This window comes from Labrus bergylta, chromosome 3, assembly GCF_963930695.1.
Source record: "Labrus bergylta chromosome 3, fLabBer1.1, whole genome shotgun sequence".
Lineage (NCBI taxonomy): Eukaryota > Metazoa > Chordata > Actinopteri > Labriformes > Labridae > Labrus > Labrus bergylta.
In genome coordinates this window covers 116883-134701 of record NC_089197.1, presented here as the reverse complement: position 1 = coordinate 134701, position 17819 = coordinate 116883, and the positions used below count along the sequence as shown (strand labels likewise).

Genomic DNA, 17819 nt, shown 5'->3' with positions numbered 1-17819 from the left:
ATAAAACAGCCTCCACACTAAAGATATATAAAACAGCCTCCACACTAAAGATACATAAAACAGCCTCCACACTGAAGATCTATAAAACAGCCTCCACACTGAAGATAAATAAAACAGCCTCCACACTAAAGATATATAAAACAGCCTCCACACTAAATATACATAAAACAGCCTCCACACTGAAGATATATAAAACAGCCTCCACACTAAATATACATAAAACAGCCTCCACACTAAAGATTTATAAAACAGCCTCCACACTGAAGATCTATAAAACAGCCTCCACACTGAAGATAAATAAAACAGCCTCCACACTAAAGATATATAAAACAGCCTCCACACTAAAGATACATAAAACAGCCTCCACACTGAAGATAAATAAAACAGCCTCCACACTGAAGATAAATAAAACAGCCTCCACACTGAAGATAAATAAAACAGCCTCCACACTGAAGATACATAAAACAGCCTCCACACTGAAGATTTATAAAACAGCCTCCACACTGAAGATACATAAAACAGCCTCCACACTGAAGATATATAAAACAGCCTCCACACACTAAAGATTTATAAAACAGCCTCCACACACTAAAGATTTATAAACAGCCTCCACACTAAAGATTTATAAAACAGCCTCCACACTAAAGATTTATAAAACAGCCTCCACACTAAAGATTTATAAAACAGCCTCCACACTGAAGATATATAAAACAGCCTCCACACTGAAGATATATAAAACAGCCTCCACACACTAAAGATTTATAAAACAGCCTCCACACTGAAGATACATAAAACAGCCTCCACACTGAAGATACATAAAACAGCCTCCTCACTGAAGATACATAAAACAGCCTCCACACTGAAGATACATAAAACAGCCTCCACACTGAAGATACATAAAACAGCCTCCACACTAAAGACTTATAAAACAGCCTCCACACTAAATATACATAAAACAGCCTCCACACTGAAGATACGTAAAAGAGCCTCCACACTAAAGACTTATAAAACAGCCTCCACACTAAATATACATAAAACAGCCTCCACACTGAAGATAAATAAAACAGCCTCCACACTAAATATACATAAAACAGCCTCCACACTGAAGATATATAAAACAGCCTCCACACTGAAGATCTATAAAACAGCATCCACACTGAAGATATATAAAACAGCCTCCACACTAAATATACATAAAACAGCCTCCACACTGAAGATATATAAAACAGCCTCCACACTAAATATACATAAAACAGCCTCCACACTGAAGATATATAAAACAGCCTCCACACTGAAGATACATAAAACAGCATCCACACTAAATATACATAAAACAGCCTCCACACTGAAGATATATAAAACAGCCTCCACACTGAAGATATATAAAACAGCCTCCACACTGAAGATCTATAAAACAGCATCCACACTGAAGATATATAAAACAGCCTCCACACTGAAGATCTATAAAACAGCATCCACACTGAAGATATATAAAACAGCCTCCACACTAAATATACATAAAACAGCCTCCACACTGAAGATATATAAAACAGCCTCCACACTAAATATACATAAAACAGCCTCCACACTAAAGATTTATAAAACAGCCTCCACACTGAAGATCTATAAAACAGCCTCCACACTGAAGATAAATAAAACAGCCTCCACACTGAAGATACATAAAACAGCATCCACACTAAATATACATAAAACAGCCTCCACACTGAAGATATATAAAACAGCCTCCACACTAAATATACATAAAACAGCCTCCACACTAAAGATTTATAAAACAGCCTCCACACTGAAGATCTATAAAACAGCCTCCACACTGAAGATAAATAAAACAGCCTCCACACTGAAGATACATAAAACAGCATCCACACTAAAGATACATAAAACAGCCTCCACACTAAAGATATATAAAACAGCCTCCACACTAAAGATACATAAAACAGCCTCCACACTGAAGATCTATAAAACAGCCTCCACACTGAAGATAAATAAAACAGCCTCCACACTAAAGATATATAAAACAGCCTCCACACTAAATATACATAAAACAGCCTCCACACTGAAGATATATAAAACAGCCTCCACACTAAATATACATAAAACAGCCTCCACACTAAAGATTTATAAAACAGCCTCCACACTGAAGATCTATAAAACAGCCTCCACACTGAAGATAAATAAAACAGCCTCCACACTAAAGATATATAAAACAGCCTCCACACTAAAGATACATAAAACAGCCTCCACACTGAAGATAAATAAAACAGCCTCCACACTGAAGATAAATAAAACAGCCTCCACACTGAAGATAAATAAAACAGCCTCCACACTGAAGATACATAAAACAGCCTCCACACTGAAGATTTATAAAACAGCCTCCACACTGAAGATACATAAAACAGCCTCCACACTGAAGATATATAAAACAGCCTCCACACACTAAAGATTTATAAAACAGCCTCCACACACTAAAGATTTATAAACAGCCTCCACACTAAAGATTTATAAAACAGCCTCCACACTAAAGATTTATAAAACAGCCTCCACACTAAAGATTTATAAAACAGCCTCCACACTGAAGATATATAAAACAGCCTCCACACTGAAGATATATAAAACAGCCTCCACACACTAAAGATTTATAAAACAGCCTCCACACTGAAGATACATAAAACAGCCTCCACACTGAAGATACATAAAACAGCCTCCTCACTGAAGATACATAAAACAGCCTCCACACTGAAGATACATAAAACAGCCTCCACACTGAAGATACATAAAACAGCCTCCACACTAAAGACTTATAAAACAGCCTCCACACTAAATATACATAAAACAGCCTCCACACTGAAGATACGTAAAAGAGCCTCCACACTAAAGACTTATAAAACAGCCTCCACACTAAATATACATAAAACAGCCTCCACACTGAAGATAAATAAAACAGCCTCCACACTAAAGATTTATAAAACAGCCTCCACACTAAAGATTTATAAAACAGCATCCACACTAAAGATTTATAAAACAGCCTCCACACTGAAGATACATAAAACAGCCTCCACACTAAAGATATATAAAACAGCCTCCACACTAAAGATTTATAAAACAGCCTCCACACTAAATATACATTAAACAGCCTCCACACTGAAGATACATAAAACAGCCTCCACACTGAAGATACATAAAACAGCCTCCACACTGAAGATACATAAAACAGCCTCCTCACTGAAGATACATAAAACAGCCTCCACACTGAAGATACATAAAACAGCCTCCACACTGAAGATACATAAAACAGCCTCCACACTAAAGACTTATAAAACAGCCTCCACACTAAATATACATAAAACAGCCTCCACACTGAAGATACATTAAACAGCCTCCACACTGAAGATACGTAAAACAGCCTCCACACTAAAGATACATAAAACAGCCTCCACACTGAAGATACGTAAAACAGCCTCCACACTAAAGACTTATAAAACAGCCTCCACACTAAATATACATAAAACAGCCTCCACACTGAAGATAAATAAAACAGCCTCCACACTAAAGATTTATAAAACAGCCTCCACACTAAAGATATATAAAACAGCCTCCACACTAAAGATTTATAAAACAGCCTCCACACTGAAGATATATAAAACAGCCTCCACACTAAAGATTTATAAAACAGCCTCCACACTAAAGATATATAAAACAGCCTCCACACTGAAGATATATAAAACAGCCTCCACACTAAATATACATAAAACAGCCTCCACACTGAAGATATATAAAACAGCCTCCACACTAAATATACATAAAACAGCCTCCACACTGAAGATATATAAAACAGCCTCCACACTAAATATACATAAAACAGCCTCCACACTGAAGATATATAAAACAGCCTCCACACTGAAGATCTATAAAACAGCATCCACACTGAAGATATATAAAACAGCCTCCACACTAAATATACATAAAACAGCCTCCACACTGAAGATATATAAAACAGCCTCCACACTGAAGATCTATAAAACAGCATCCACACTGAAGATATATAAAACAGCCTCCACACTAAATATACATAAAACAGCCTCCACACTGAAGATATATAAAACAGCCTCCACACTAAATATACATAAAACAGCCTCCACACTGAAGATATATAAAACAGCCTCCACACTGAAGATACATAAAACAGCATCCACACTAAATATACATAAAACAGCCTCCACACTGAAGATATATAAAACAGCCTCCACACTGAAGATATATAAAACAGCCTCCACACTGAAGATCTATAAAACAGCATCCACACTGAAGATATATAAAACAGCCTCCACACTGAAGATCTATAAAACAGCATCCACACTGAAGATATATAAAACAGCCTCCACACTAAATATACATAAAACAGCCTCCACACTGAAGATATATAAAACAGCCTCCACACTAAATATACATAAAACAGCCTCCACACTAAAGATTTATAAAACAGCCTCCACACTGAAGATCTATAAAACAGCCTCCACACTGAAGATAAATAAAACAGCCTCCACACTGAAGATACATAAAACAGCATCCACACTAAATATACATAAAACAGCCTCCACACTGAAGATATATAAAACAGCCTCCACACTAAATATACATAAAACAGCCTCCACACTAAAGATTTATAAAACAGCCTCCACACTGAAGATCTATAAAACAGCCTCCACACTGAAGATAAATAAAACAGCCTCCACACTGAAGATACATAAAACAGCATCCACACTAAAGATACATAAAACAGCCTCCACACTAAAGATATATAAAACAGCCTCCACACTAAAGATACATAAAACAGCCTCCACACTGAAGATCTATAAAACAGCCTCCACACTGAAGATAAATAAAACAGCCTCCACACTAAAGATATATAAAACAGCCTCCACACTAAATATACATAAAACAGCCTCCACACTGAAGATATATAAAACAGCCTCCACACTAAATATACATAAAACAGCCTCCACACTAAAGATACATAAAACAGCCTCCACACTGAAGATCTATAAAACAGCCTCCACACTGAAGATAAATAAAACAGCCTCCACACTAAAGATATATAAAACAGCCTCCACACTAAAGATACATAAAACAGCCTCCACACTGAAGATAAATAAAACAGCCTCCACACTGAAGATAAATAAAACAGCCTCCACACTGAAGATAAATAAAACAGCCTCCACACTGAAGATACATAAAACAGCCTCCACACTGAAGATTTGTAAAACAGCCTCCACACTGAAGATACATAAAACAGCCTCCACACTGAAGATATATAAAACAGCCTCCACACACTAAAGATTTATAAAACAGCCTCCACACACTAAAGATTTATAAACAGCCTCCACACTGAAGATATATAAAACAGCCTCCACACTGAAGATATATAAAACAGCCTCCACACACTAAAGATTTATAAAACAGCCTCCACACTGAAGATACATAAAACAGCCTCCACACTGAAGATACATAAAACAGCCTCCTCACTGAAGATACATAAAACAGCCTCCACACTGAAGATACATAAAACAGCCTCCACACTGAAGATACATAAAACAGCCTCCACACTAAAGACTTATAAAACAGCCTCCACACTAAATATACATAAAACAGCCTCCACACTGAAGATACGTAAAAGAGCCTCCACACTAAAGACTTATAAAACAGCCTCCACACTAAATATACATAAAACAGCCTCCACACTGAAGATAAATAAAACAGCCTCCACACTAAAGATTTATAAAACAGCCTCCACACTAAAGATTTATAAAACAGCATCCACACTAAAGATTTATAAAACAGCCTCCACACTGAAGATACATAAAACAGCCTCCACACTAAAGATATATAAAACAGCCTCCACACTAAAGATTTATAAAACAGCCTCCACACTAAATATACATTAAACAGCCTCCACACTGAAGATACATAAAACAGCCTCCACACTGAAGATACATAAAACAGCCTCCACACTGAAGATACATAAAACAGCCTCCACACTGAAGATACATAAAACAGCCTCCACACTGAAGATACATAAAACAGCCTCCTCACTGAAGATACATAAAACAGCCTCCACACTGAAGATACATAAAACAGCCTCCACACTGAAGATACATAAAACAGCCTCCACACTAAAGACTTATAAAACAGCCTCCACACTAAATATACATAAAACAGCCTCCACACTGAAGATACATTAAACAGCCTCCACACTGAAGATACGTAAAACAGCCTCCACACTAAAGATACATAAAACAGCCTCCACACTGAAGATACGTAAAACAGCCTCCACACTAAAGACTTATAAAACAGCCTCCACACTAAATATACATAAAACAGCCTCCACACTGAAGATAAATAAAACAGCCTCCACACTAAAGATTTATAAAACAGCCTCCACACTAAAGATATATAAAACAGCCTCCACACTAAAGATTTATAAAACAGCCTCCACACTGAAGATATATAAAACAGCCTCCACACTAAAGATTTATAAAACAGCCTCCACACTAAAGATATATAAAACAGCCTCCACACTGAAGATATATAAAACAGCCTCCACACTAAATATACATAAAACAGCCTCCACACTGAAGATATATAAAACAGCCTCCACACTAAATATACATAAAACAGCCTCCACACTGAAGATATATAAAACAGCCTCCACACTAAATATACATAAAACAGCCTCCACACTGAAGATATATAAAACAGCCTCCACACTGAAGATCTATAAAACAGCATCCACACTGAAGATATATAAAACAGCCTCCACACTAAATATACATAAAACAGCCTCCACACTGAAGATATATAAAACAGCCTCCACACTGAAGATCTATAAAACAGCATCCACACTGAAGATATATAAAACAGCCTCCACACTAAATATACATAAAACAGCCTCCACACTGAAGATATATAAAACAGCCTCCACACTAAATATACATAAAACAGCCTCCACACTGAAGATATATAAAACAGCCTCCACACTGAAGATACATAAAACAGCATCCACACTAAATATACATAAAACAGCCTCCACATTGAAGATATATAAAACAGCCTCCACACTGAAGATATATAAAACAGCCTCCACACTGAAGATCTATAAAACAGCATCCACACTGAAGATATATAAAACAGCCTCCACACTGAAGATCTATAAAACAGCATCCACACTGAAGATATATAAAACAGCCTCCACACTAAATATACATAAAACAGCCTCCACACTGAAGATATATAAAACAGCCTCCACACTAAATATACATAAAACAGCCTCCACACTAAAGATTTATAAAACAGCCTCCACACTGAAGATCTATAAAACAGCCTCCACACTGAAGATAAATAAAACAGCCTCCACACTGAAGATACATAAAACAGCATCCACACTAAATATACATAAAACAGCCTCCACACTGAAGATATATAAAACAGCCTCCACACTAAATATACATAAAACAGCCTCCACACTAAAGATTTATAAAACAGCCTCCACACTGAAGATCTATAAAACAGCCTCCACACTGAAGATAAATAAAACAGCCTCCACACTGAAGATACATAAAACAGCATCCACACTAAAGATACATAAAACAGCCTCCACACTAAAGATATATAAAACAGCCTCCACACTAAAGATACATAAAACAGCCTCCACACTGAAGATACATAAAACAGCCTCCACACTGAAGATACATAAAACAGCCTCCACACTAAAGATACATAAAACAGCCTCCACACTGAAGATACTTTAAACAGCCTCCACACTGAAGATAAATAAAACAGCCTCCACACTGAAGATAAATAAAACAGCCTCCACACTGAAGATAAATAAAACAGCCTCCACACTGAAGATACATAAAACAGCCTCCACACTGAAGATTTATAAAACAGCCTCCACACTGAAGATACATAAAACAGCCTCCACACTGAAGATATATAAAACAGCCTCCACACACTAAAGATTTATAAAACAGCCTCCACACATTAAAGATTTATAAACAGCCTCCACACTAAAGATTTATAAAACAGCCTCCACACTAAAGATTTATAAAACAGCCTCCACACTAAAGATTTATAAAACAGCCTCCACACTGAAGATATATAAAACAGCCTCCACACTGAAGATATATAAAACAGCCTCCACACACTAAAGATTTATAAAACAGCCTCCACACTGAAGATACATAAAACAGCCTCCACACTGAAGATACATAAAACAGCCTCCTCACTGAAGATACATAAAACAGCCTCCACACTGAAGATACATAAAACAGCCTCCACACTGAAGATACATAAAACAGCCTCCACACTAAAGACTTATAAAACAGCCTCCACACTAAATATACATAAAACAGCCTCCACACTGAAGATACGTAAAACAGCCTCCACACTAAAGACTTATAAAACAGCCTCCACACTAAATATACATAAAACAGCCTCCACACTGAAGATAAATAAAACAGCCTCCACACTAAAGATTTATAAAACAGCCTCCACACTAAAGATTTATAAAACAGCATCCACACTAAAGATTTATAAAACAGCCTCCACACTGAAGATACATAAAACAGCCTCCACACTAAAGATATATAAAACAGCCTCCACACTAAAGATTTATAAAACAGCCTCCACACTAAATATACATTAAACAGCCTCCACACTGAAGATACATAAAACAGCCTCCACACTGAAGATACATAAAACAGCCTCCACACTGAAGATACATAAAACAGCCTCCACACTGAAGATACATAAAACAGCCTCCTCACTGAAGATACATAAAACAGCCTCCACACTGAAGATACATAAAACAGCCTCCACACTAAAGACTTATAAAACAGCCTCCACACTAAATATACATAAAACAGCCTCCACACTGAAGATACATTAAACAGCCTCCACACTGAAGATACGTAAAACAGCCTCCACACTAAAGATACATAAAACAGCCTCCACACTGAAGATAAATAAAACAGCCTCCACACTAAAGATTTATAAAACAGCCTCCACACTGAAGATACATAAAACAGCCTCCACACTAAAGATATATAAAACAGCCTCCACACTAAAGATTTATAAAACAGCATCCACACTAAAGATATATAAAACAGCCTCCACACTAAATATACATAAAACAGCCTCCACACTGAAGATAAATAAAACAGCCTCCACACTAAAGATTTATAAAACAGCCTCCACACTAAAGATTTATAAAACAGCATCCACACTAAAGATTTATAAAACAGCCTCCACACTGAAGATACATAAAACAGCCTCCACACTAAAGATATATAAAACAGCCTCCACACTAAAGATTTATAAAACAGCCTCCACACTGAAGATACATAAAACAGCCTCCACACTGAAGATACATAAAACAGCCTCCACACTGAAGATACATTAAACAGCCTCCACACTGAAGATACATAAAACAGCCTCCACACTGAAGATACATTAAACAGCCTCCACACTGAAGATACATAAAACAGCCTCCACACTGAAGATACATTAAACAGCCTCCACACTGAAGATACATAAAACAGCCTCCACACTGAAGATTTATAAAACAGCCTCCACACTGAAGATACATTAAACAGCCTCCACACTGAAGATACATAAAACAGCCTCCACACTAAAGACTTATAAAACAGCCTCCACACTAAATATACATTAAACAGCCTCCACACTGAAGATACATAAAACAGCCTCCACACTGAAGATACATAAAACAGCCTCCACACTGAAGATACATAAAACAGCCTCCACACTGAAGATACATAAAACAGCCTCCACACTGAAGATTTATAAAACAGCCTCCACACTGAAGATTTATAAAACAGTGACAGAGATTTATTTAAAGTATCACTTATGCTCCCATTGCCTTTAAAGACTGATGAACTACTTAGTCAAATGAAGGTAACTCTAGATGTGACTAATCCTTCCCTTGATTTAATGAACAATTATAAAATGAGCCCTGACAATGGACACCTCAAAGGAGTCAAGGTGTTTTTATCATGAGGACTCTAACGATAAATCAGAGTTTGTTGTAGCTAGGGTTAGGGTTTAAGTTTAAACGATGTAAATATAGACAAACACAAAGCACCAAACAAAGTTACCTGTAATTGCATGTTTTCTCCACAGCGGGGCCGCAGGCTTTGTACACTTTGTTGTCTGGACACTTGTGCTCTGTAAAATGAATAAATATTTATATTTACATTTTTAAACCCTCCACACAAAAACGAGTTTTTGACATTATAGAAGGTAAATCTCACCACACAGCCCATTGGTGGCATTCCTCCAGTCAATACAGATTCCTTTGTTGGAGCACTCGGAAGCGTACGCCTCCAGGCTTGAGCAGGTGAAATTTCCACTGTTGCAGATGTCTGACCGACAGGATGCTACGAAGACTGCTGGGGATATGACTGAGTTGCACGACTCAAATAAACTAAAAAGATACACAAACAAAGAAGAGCACTCTGTCAGATAAAGTGTTTCCAAAAAAGTTCTGCATTCAGACGACGTGATGCATGACATCAGTATTTGTGATGTCGATGCTTTTTAAAACTGAAATTATTTTATCCATCTTCTAATCATTCTTCTGATGTTTTACTAATCCATCCTTTGTTGCTGTTATAAATTTAAGGATCTGCTTTCAGTTTTATTTCCTGTGACATGATGTAATCGTCTTCTTATCTATCATGTTTTGATCTTACTGCTTTAGCTGCTTTTCCTGACCTGCCCTTTGTGTAATTTTGATTCTTTTGAGAGTTGCAACAAACTCTCACCTGCTGGTCAGGAGGTCACAGATGGCCGGTCTGCAGGGAAGCTGTGTTGTGACTGCTGTGGTCTCAGGTGTAGTTGTTATTGGTGAGGGTTGTGTGGGGACTACACAGGGTGCACCTGGGACCACCCACTGGCCTGCATTGGCTGAGCAGTTTCCCACGATGCCGTTTGGAGAGCGGCAGTCGTTGAACTGTGAGTTGTCACAGGTCCCTGGATGAGGAGAAGTGGCAGCAGTTCATACATGACCAGTCTCTGAGGATGACCTCTGTTGTTTTATGATGCTTATGCACAATATCAGTCCTTCTGTTAGTTGGCATTCATCTCTGTTGTAGGATGATAACTGTAAATCATTATTAACATCTCCTATGATCATACATTGTTTATAAGAAGTCTCTCTACCTCCACGCCCTCACAATCAGCTCACAGACCTCTGTGAACCAGAGATCTGATTAGTCACTGAGCAAAGCTTCATAAAGGTTAAGCGCTAACCCTGAACTTTACCTGCTCCAGAGCAGTTAAGGTTACCATGGTGATGTACCCCATTAAAAAGTGAAGTGAACCACATTCGTAGTACTGAATAGCCCAAGTTAACCCTGAAGTTACCTCCATAACCAAAAGTGCCTCGTAGTACAGGCCCATGGTTTTCCAATGTGGATGACCAAATATGACCTCAGAAACAAAAACAGCGATGTGTGTGTGTGTTCGTGTGTGTGTGTGTGTGTGTGTGTGTGTGTGTGTGTGTGTGTGTGTGTGTGTGTGTGTGTGTGTGTGTGTGTGTGTGTGTGTGTGTTCTGGTTACTCACCACACTGTCCCTCAGTATTCCCACCAAATAGATCGTTTGGAAGGTAAATGCTAAATGACGTTAAACTATAGTCCACTTTAGTCCTAATGGCAGGTATTTCCAAAGTGACCGCTACGTCTGTGCTAGTGAAGAGCAGCTCAGAGTTGGACCAGGCAGGATACATTCGTTTGTCATTCAAGTACACCTGTAGACACAGGAAGACAAAACACAGACACTTTAAACTCCAACTGATCACAGCACTCTGACAGACAACCCACCACATTTAATTATCATTCATGAAGTTTATTTACACGTCTATCTTTTTGCAAGTGTTACTTACCCCATTGCCTACATCCTTTATCTTAGTCAAAACAATCTTGTAAGACTGGAAATAAACAACCACAGCCTGGGGACAGAAGGAGCTGTCTATGGGATCACACACTTGATTATCCACCATGATGGTCAGATTGTATTTATCAGTTATCTCTTTGACCAGGTAGAAATTGCAGTACTGTTGGAAATAGTAACTTTTTCCATCAAATGTGATGTATTGCACCTTATTCAAGACAGTGCACACACCTGCAGGAGAAGAAGAACAAACACACTTTAAGTTAGTAAGAACTGGAACGAACAACACATGATTACTTCTTCAGTAGATTGACAGACAGACAGACAGACAGACAGACAGACAGATAAAAAGAATCCCTTGTGTATGTGTGCTGATAAAGACATGAACTGTTCAGACCAAAACTGTCTTTTGTACCAGGCTGTAAACATGCTGTAAAATTAATACAGGTGTTTTCGGGTCTTTTAAAGATGTCCTCAAGTGGAAACTCGATGGACTGCAGTTGTTTACAGTTGCCCATTGGCTAAATTAACAACATCTTAATGCTGCTTGATTTTTAGTTTGTGACGAGTTGTTTTAGTACTGAATATTTCACGACAACTGAACACTGTACAAGTGTCCTACTCTAAAACAAGTTCTACTTTATCACAGCTTGCTCTAAATGGGATCATTATGTCAAAATGAACATTGTTCTTTGTTGAAAAGGATTTGAACAAAGTTCGAGTCCATGAACTTATGAGGAAATAATGCTGATAGAAGAAACATCTGAATCCGCTTCACCGTACACACAGGAGGCTACACCCTGTTTTTTAAGGAAGTCCATGGGGTAGGCAAAGCTCTGTGTAAAAAAACTGCAGTTCCTCGAGTGCCTTCTTTAGGCTAGCTGCAAAAGCACAGGAAGTCACACACCCATTCAAAAAAGCCAATTTAGTGATCAGAAATAAACATGTTAACAACTTAAGAATTTGGTCTGAAAAGTGGATTTATTTATCAGCAAACACTGCACAGGAGGCAACTGTTTTACAGCTCATCTGTTTATGAAGGATAAGAGTTATTCATAGTTAAGGGTGTGGCTGAGTAGACTGACAGGTGGGGGTGTTGAAGCTATTTGTTAGGAGGTTTAAGCCCACCTTAGCTTTGGCTGTTTGACTGGTTGATTGAAAGTTTGGTTGACACAGTACTTCCAAACGCCTCTTAAACAACCAACGGATGACATTACTGAGACTACAACCACGTTTAATACAGTCCATGGTGTAGACGGCTTTCCAAGAAGCAGTCCTAGAGCTCACCGTGTAAGGACAACTAAAACAAACAGTCTTATATTGTGGCAGATTAACTCATAAAACCATAGGATGTATTTAAACAATGCTGCAGTGTAAAGGGTTTTTCTTTTGCAGAGGGGATGTCATTGCTTAGAGTACTAGCACAATGAAACAAGATATTCTATTAATAGTGAAAAACTGATCAAACGTTACAATTTTCTACTTACATTCACATTCATAGTGGTAGCAGCATGTGTTTTCATCATAGACCTTAACTGCTTTATGTCCATTGGTACAGATGAGTGGTTCTTCTTGTGGACAGGTATAACGTTTTTTTATTACCGTCGTTCCATTTTCGCAGATAGCAATGGTGCAGTTGTCAATCATCATAGTTTCTTTATTCTGTAAGGATTGAGAAGCACAAAATCATGTAGGAGGAAACATTCATATCTTCAAGAAAAGTAATATTTTGCAATGATGCATACTGTAATCTCAATCCAAATATCCCCAAATTGCTCTTTGTGGTTTATTTGCATGTCATTATTTTAATTTCAGGATAAGTTCTTTAAAGAATAACGTATTACTCCACTGGAAACTTTAGGTTGAAGTGGTTCGTGTGCAATGATAACTGCTGACATTATGGATGCAATAATTAATCCTCACAACCAATACATATGATCCTGGAGGAAATCCACAGATAAGGTTGTTTTAGTGTTTGGGGAGCACCATGAAAAAATGTAGCATTCACATTGCATTCTTCATTGACAGCGTATTGGGGCGGCAGGGATTGGAGGGATTGTAGACCTGGATGAGAGATTTTAGGGAAGGAGACTCCTCCAAAACAAGTTTCGCTTCACCCACCTAAGCTGACTGGACCTTCCTAGTAAATATTTTATTAAATTATAAGATATATCGAGAATAACTCCGGGGATATAAATGAGACTACAGACAGACTAAACCTCAGTGTCTTATGTTAGTGAAAAGTAGACAACTGGCTCATTTTTTTTTTGGGTAGCCACTGTTTAAAAAAACATCATGTCAGGTTAATCTTTAGCTCAATTTTTCACATGGTGTTGTAAGCCCACATATCACATCCAACTACAATTATCTAGATCTGGATAATTTTGAATTACATTGTATTCATTACACCTGATTCCTTGGAAAATGTATCTGCAAACAAAACAATATTTCTCATGTAAATAATATTCAGCACTTCTCCAATGTGCTCCTCTTCATCGGAGTTAGAGATGACGGGTGCTTCTTGAGAGTTGGATCATATGAGAAAAAGGTACATGGATGAATAGGACCTCACCTATTGGTGCCATGACAAGGCACTGACAATGGTTTGAAAGGGCAAAGCTAGACAAAGTCTGCTGCAGTCCATCTGGGGAAGGCAGACCTTGGGAAAAAATTCTGTCACACCAAAGACATCAGTGTCACCAAGGTCACACTCTGTCCACAACTCTGTGACAAAACATCATCTTGTGATCTCAGGTGGAAAATAAAGTTATCCTGGTGTAACTACAATCCCACTGGAGAAGGGCTGTGAGCATCAGAAAAAAAGCCAAATATCAACAGCTTGTCAAGGACGTAGCAACGTAACTTGGGATGTTACGGATTCCCAACTCAACCAGTGTGGAACCTGGTCTATAAGTCTGAATAAAAGGGCAACAGAGGAAGAATGCTGTCCAAAGGCTTGGGAAGCATAATGAGTCTCTATGGACTCTGGCATAAGAGTGGAGAGACAAGTGTGAAGCCAAGAGGAGATGGGCAACGCTCTGCCACCTGTGCCAACCCACCAATTGGACAACACCTGATGACATCTCTTCCAGGCCAAGGCCACATCCATTGGAAATTGGTGTATATAGGCATTTCTTATGTAATTCAAACCATCTGACAGAAGCAGTAATCTCTTTTTAATGCATTGGGAATGCAGCTTTGGTTGTAGATAGTACACTACTTGATCAATAAAAAAACAAGCAACTGAAAAACTGTTTCAATCAGAAAACAGCAAACCATACCAAGCTATTGAATTATGTAATGAGTCTATTAACACAATCATCAAGTTTGAAAAGTAATTTGGCCAAACTCTTGGTCCTTTATTGTTTCCTTAACACAAGCAGGTCCTGATATACAATCATTAAAGCAATTTTTAATCAAATTAACAAATAATGAACAACTTTGATCTCTTTTATACCTGCATTGTTTGATTCATATAGATGCAGTCCTTGGGTTGTGATGGGGTTCCTGAGACTGAGACTGTGGTGGTGCCTGTTGGTGGTTGTGTAGGACATGGACTGGACTGTGTCTCAACTTTACAAGAAGAATTGCAGTATGCAACAAAACACCACCCTGCACTGTCGGTGACATTATACAGCATATCTCCTGTGAATAAAGACGGTATGAATACAGTCGTCAGAGCAAAAAATAATTGAATTGAGAACATAAAGTGACTCTAATGTGTAAAGATTATTGAAGAGGACAGTTTTGCTTTTATAACATAGGGCACTGATGTTTTTGGCTACCTATTACTGACTACAAATACAGACCTGGTGTGAATTTACTGCATGGATGGTAATACATTAATACAAGTCTATCATTATAGGTATGTGCAGCCCAGGAAGCTGTCACTTAAAATTGGCTTCGTTATGAAGTAATAATTTATAATGGTGGGTGAAGTGCACAAAGACATTATTGATAGGTAAACTGGAAATGCTCATGAAAAAGGGAGAGACTACTCAGTACCTATGACACGTAAGTCATGTGTCAAATGAGTTGTTTCATATAAAGTAATATAAAGTTTGTGAGTGGGCTGTTTCAGGGTGCATTTAGCAATGACTAATACAGTTTTTTTAGTGCTGTAACTCATTATTATTTGAAGATTAATTGCATCAGGATACTATGTACAAGCCTGTTATCTTCTGACTCACAATCCTAACTATAGACCACTTTGGTGTTTGTACATAGGGCTGATGTGATTCGTGGGCGGAGCCTAACTTGTGGCAGAAAGTTTGCTAGCGGTAGCTTGCATTCAGTTCACATCAGAAAGTTAGTGGATGTTAATTGCTCTTCAGCAGACGACCAGCTGATAGTGACAAGGTAACCCTTAGCAAGGGGTTGATGTTTCCTGAAATGTACTCACTCTGCTCAGTGGGTCAACAATCCAAATAAATAAAAGTTACAGTGGAAGGACATCTTCGTAAACGTTGTTGAAACCAAGTCGGAATTCTAAAGAAAAACTCAAGGTAACCAATTCACTTGACGCATGTAATTTTCTACCCTGCGTCCAAAAAAGTGAACACTGAGATTTTTCAGATGTTTCTTGTGTACTAAAGACCGTTGTGCTGCCTAGCCTCGACTTTTGAACTGTCACCACAATGGGCAGGTGTTCCAACTTTGTTTCTAAACCTATTTGTAGTCAATACTAAAAAGTTTTGGTGGCCAGCTTTGAAGAGCATGATAGGAAAATTAAATGTAATAATCAAAATCCAAACTACGAATTAAAAGATTTCTTGAATTACAAGCAAAAAGATTAAAATAAAAAAATGAAATATGAAGGGTCACTCACCAGGTTCGTGTGATGTTCCATTCCAAATGCAGTAACAGGGTGTTGTACTGGTGGTAGGCAGTGATGTTGTTGCCAGGATTGTAGTAACAATTTTCTCAGTAGAAGACAAATAAGTTGTGGCAACAGTTGTGGTGCCTGGAAGAGTCTTTGTTATCGGGCCAATAGTGGTTGTAACTATAGAGGTGGATGCTGTAGTTACTGTTGGAATCACAGTAGTTGCGTTTACAACAGGTTGAGGAATTATAGTTGTTGTTGTTGTTGGTGGTCCAGTGACTACTCCAACAGTTGTTGTATTTAAAGGATGGATTGTGGTTGTTACTGGAGCAGTTGATGTTACTGTTGGTGGTTTAGTTGTCTCAACAATCTTTGTGGTTGCTTCTGACATGGTTGTCTCTCCAGCCTTTGTTGTTCCTTTAGTTGTAGTTTCTGGTGCTTTGGTAGTTGTGGTAACAACAGAGGGCTTTGACGTGACAACTGTTGTTTCTCCTGGCTTGGTTGTTGTTTCTCCTGGCTTGGTTGTTGTTTCAACAACAGGTGTGGTGGAAGCTGTAGATGGAGCAGTTGTGGTTACTGTTGGTGGTTTAGTTGTCTCACCAATCTTTGTTGTTGCTTCTGATATGGTTGTCTCTCCAGCCTTTGTTGTTCCTTTAGTTGTAGTTTCTGGTGCTTTGGTAGTTGTGGTAACAAGAGAGGGCTTTGATGTGACAACTGTTGTTTCTCCTGCCTTGGTTGTTGTTTCTCCTGGCTTGGTTGTTGTTTCAACAACAGGTGTGGTGGAAGCTGTAGATGGAGCAGTTGTGGTTACTGTTGGTGGTTTAGTTGTCTCACCAATCTTTGTTGTTCCTTTAGTTGTAGTTTCTGGTGCTTTGGTAGTTGTGGTGACAACAGAGGGCTTTGATGTGACAACTGTTGTTTCTCCTGCCTTGGTTGTTGTTTCTCCTGGCTTGGTTGTTGTTTCAACAACAGGTGTGGTGGAAGCTGTAGATGGAGCAGTTGTGGTTACTGTT

General features: G+C 38.2%; 1 protein-coding gene across 1 annotated transcript in view; it reads right to left on the bottom strand.

Annotated features, from left to right (window-relative positions):
• LOC110001402 (intestinal mucin-like protein) overlaps positions 1–17320 on the bottom strand; it is a 31199-nt gene extending 13879 nt beyond the window's left edge. The window contains exons 1-8 of the mRNA XM_029281899.2: positions 16813–17320; positions 15442–15629; positions 13472–13646; positions 11977–12215; positions 11658–11841; positions 10857–11064; positions 10344–10516; positions 10188–10257 (exon numbers count right to left, since the gene is read on the bottom strand). Coding sequence (XP_029137732.2) covers positions 10188–10257; positions 10344–10516; positions 10857–11064; positions 11658–11841; positions 11977–12215; positions 13472–13646; positions 15442–15629; positions 16813–17197 — 1622 coding nt within the window. The 5' untranslated portion in view covers positions 17198–17320. The remainder of the gene's footprint in view (positions 1–10187; positions 10258–10343; positions 10517–10856; positions 11065–11657; positions 11842–11976; positions 12216–13471; positions 13647–15441; positions 15630–16812) is intronic.
• Positions 17321–17819: the final 499 nt, after the last annotated feature.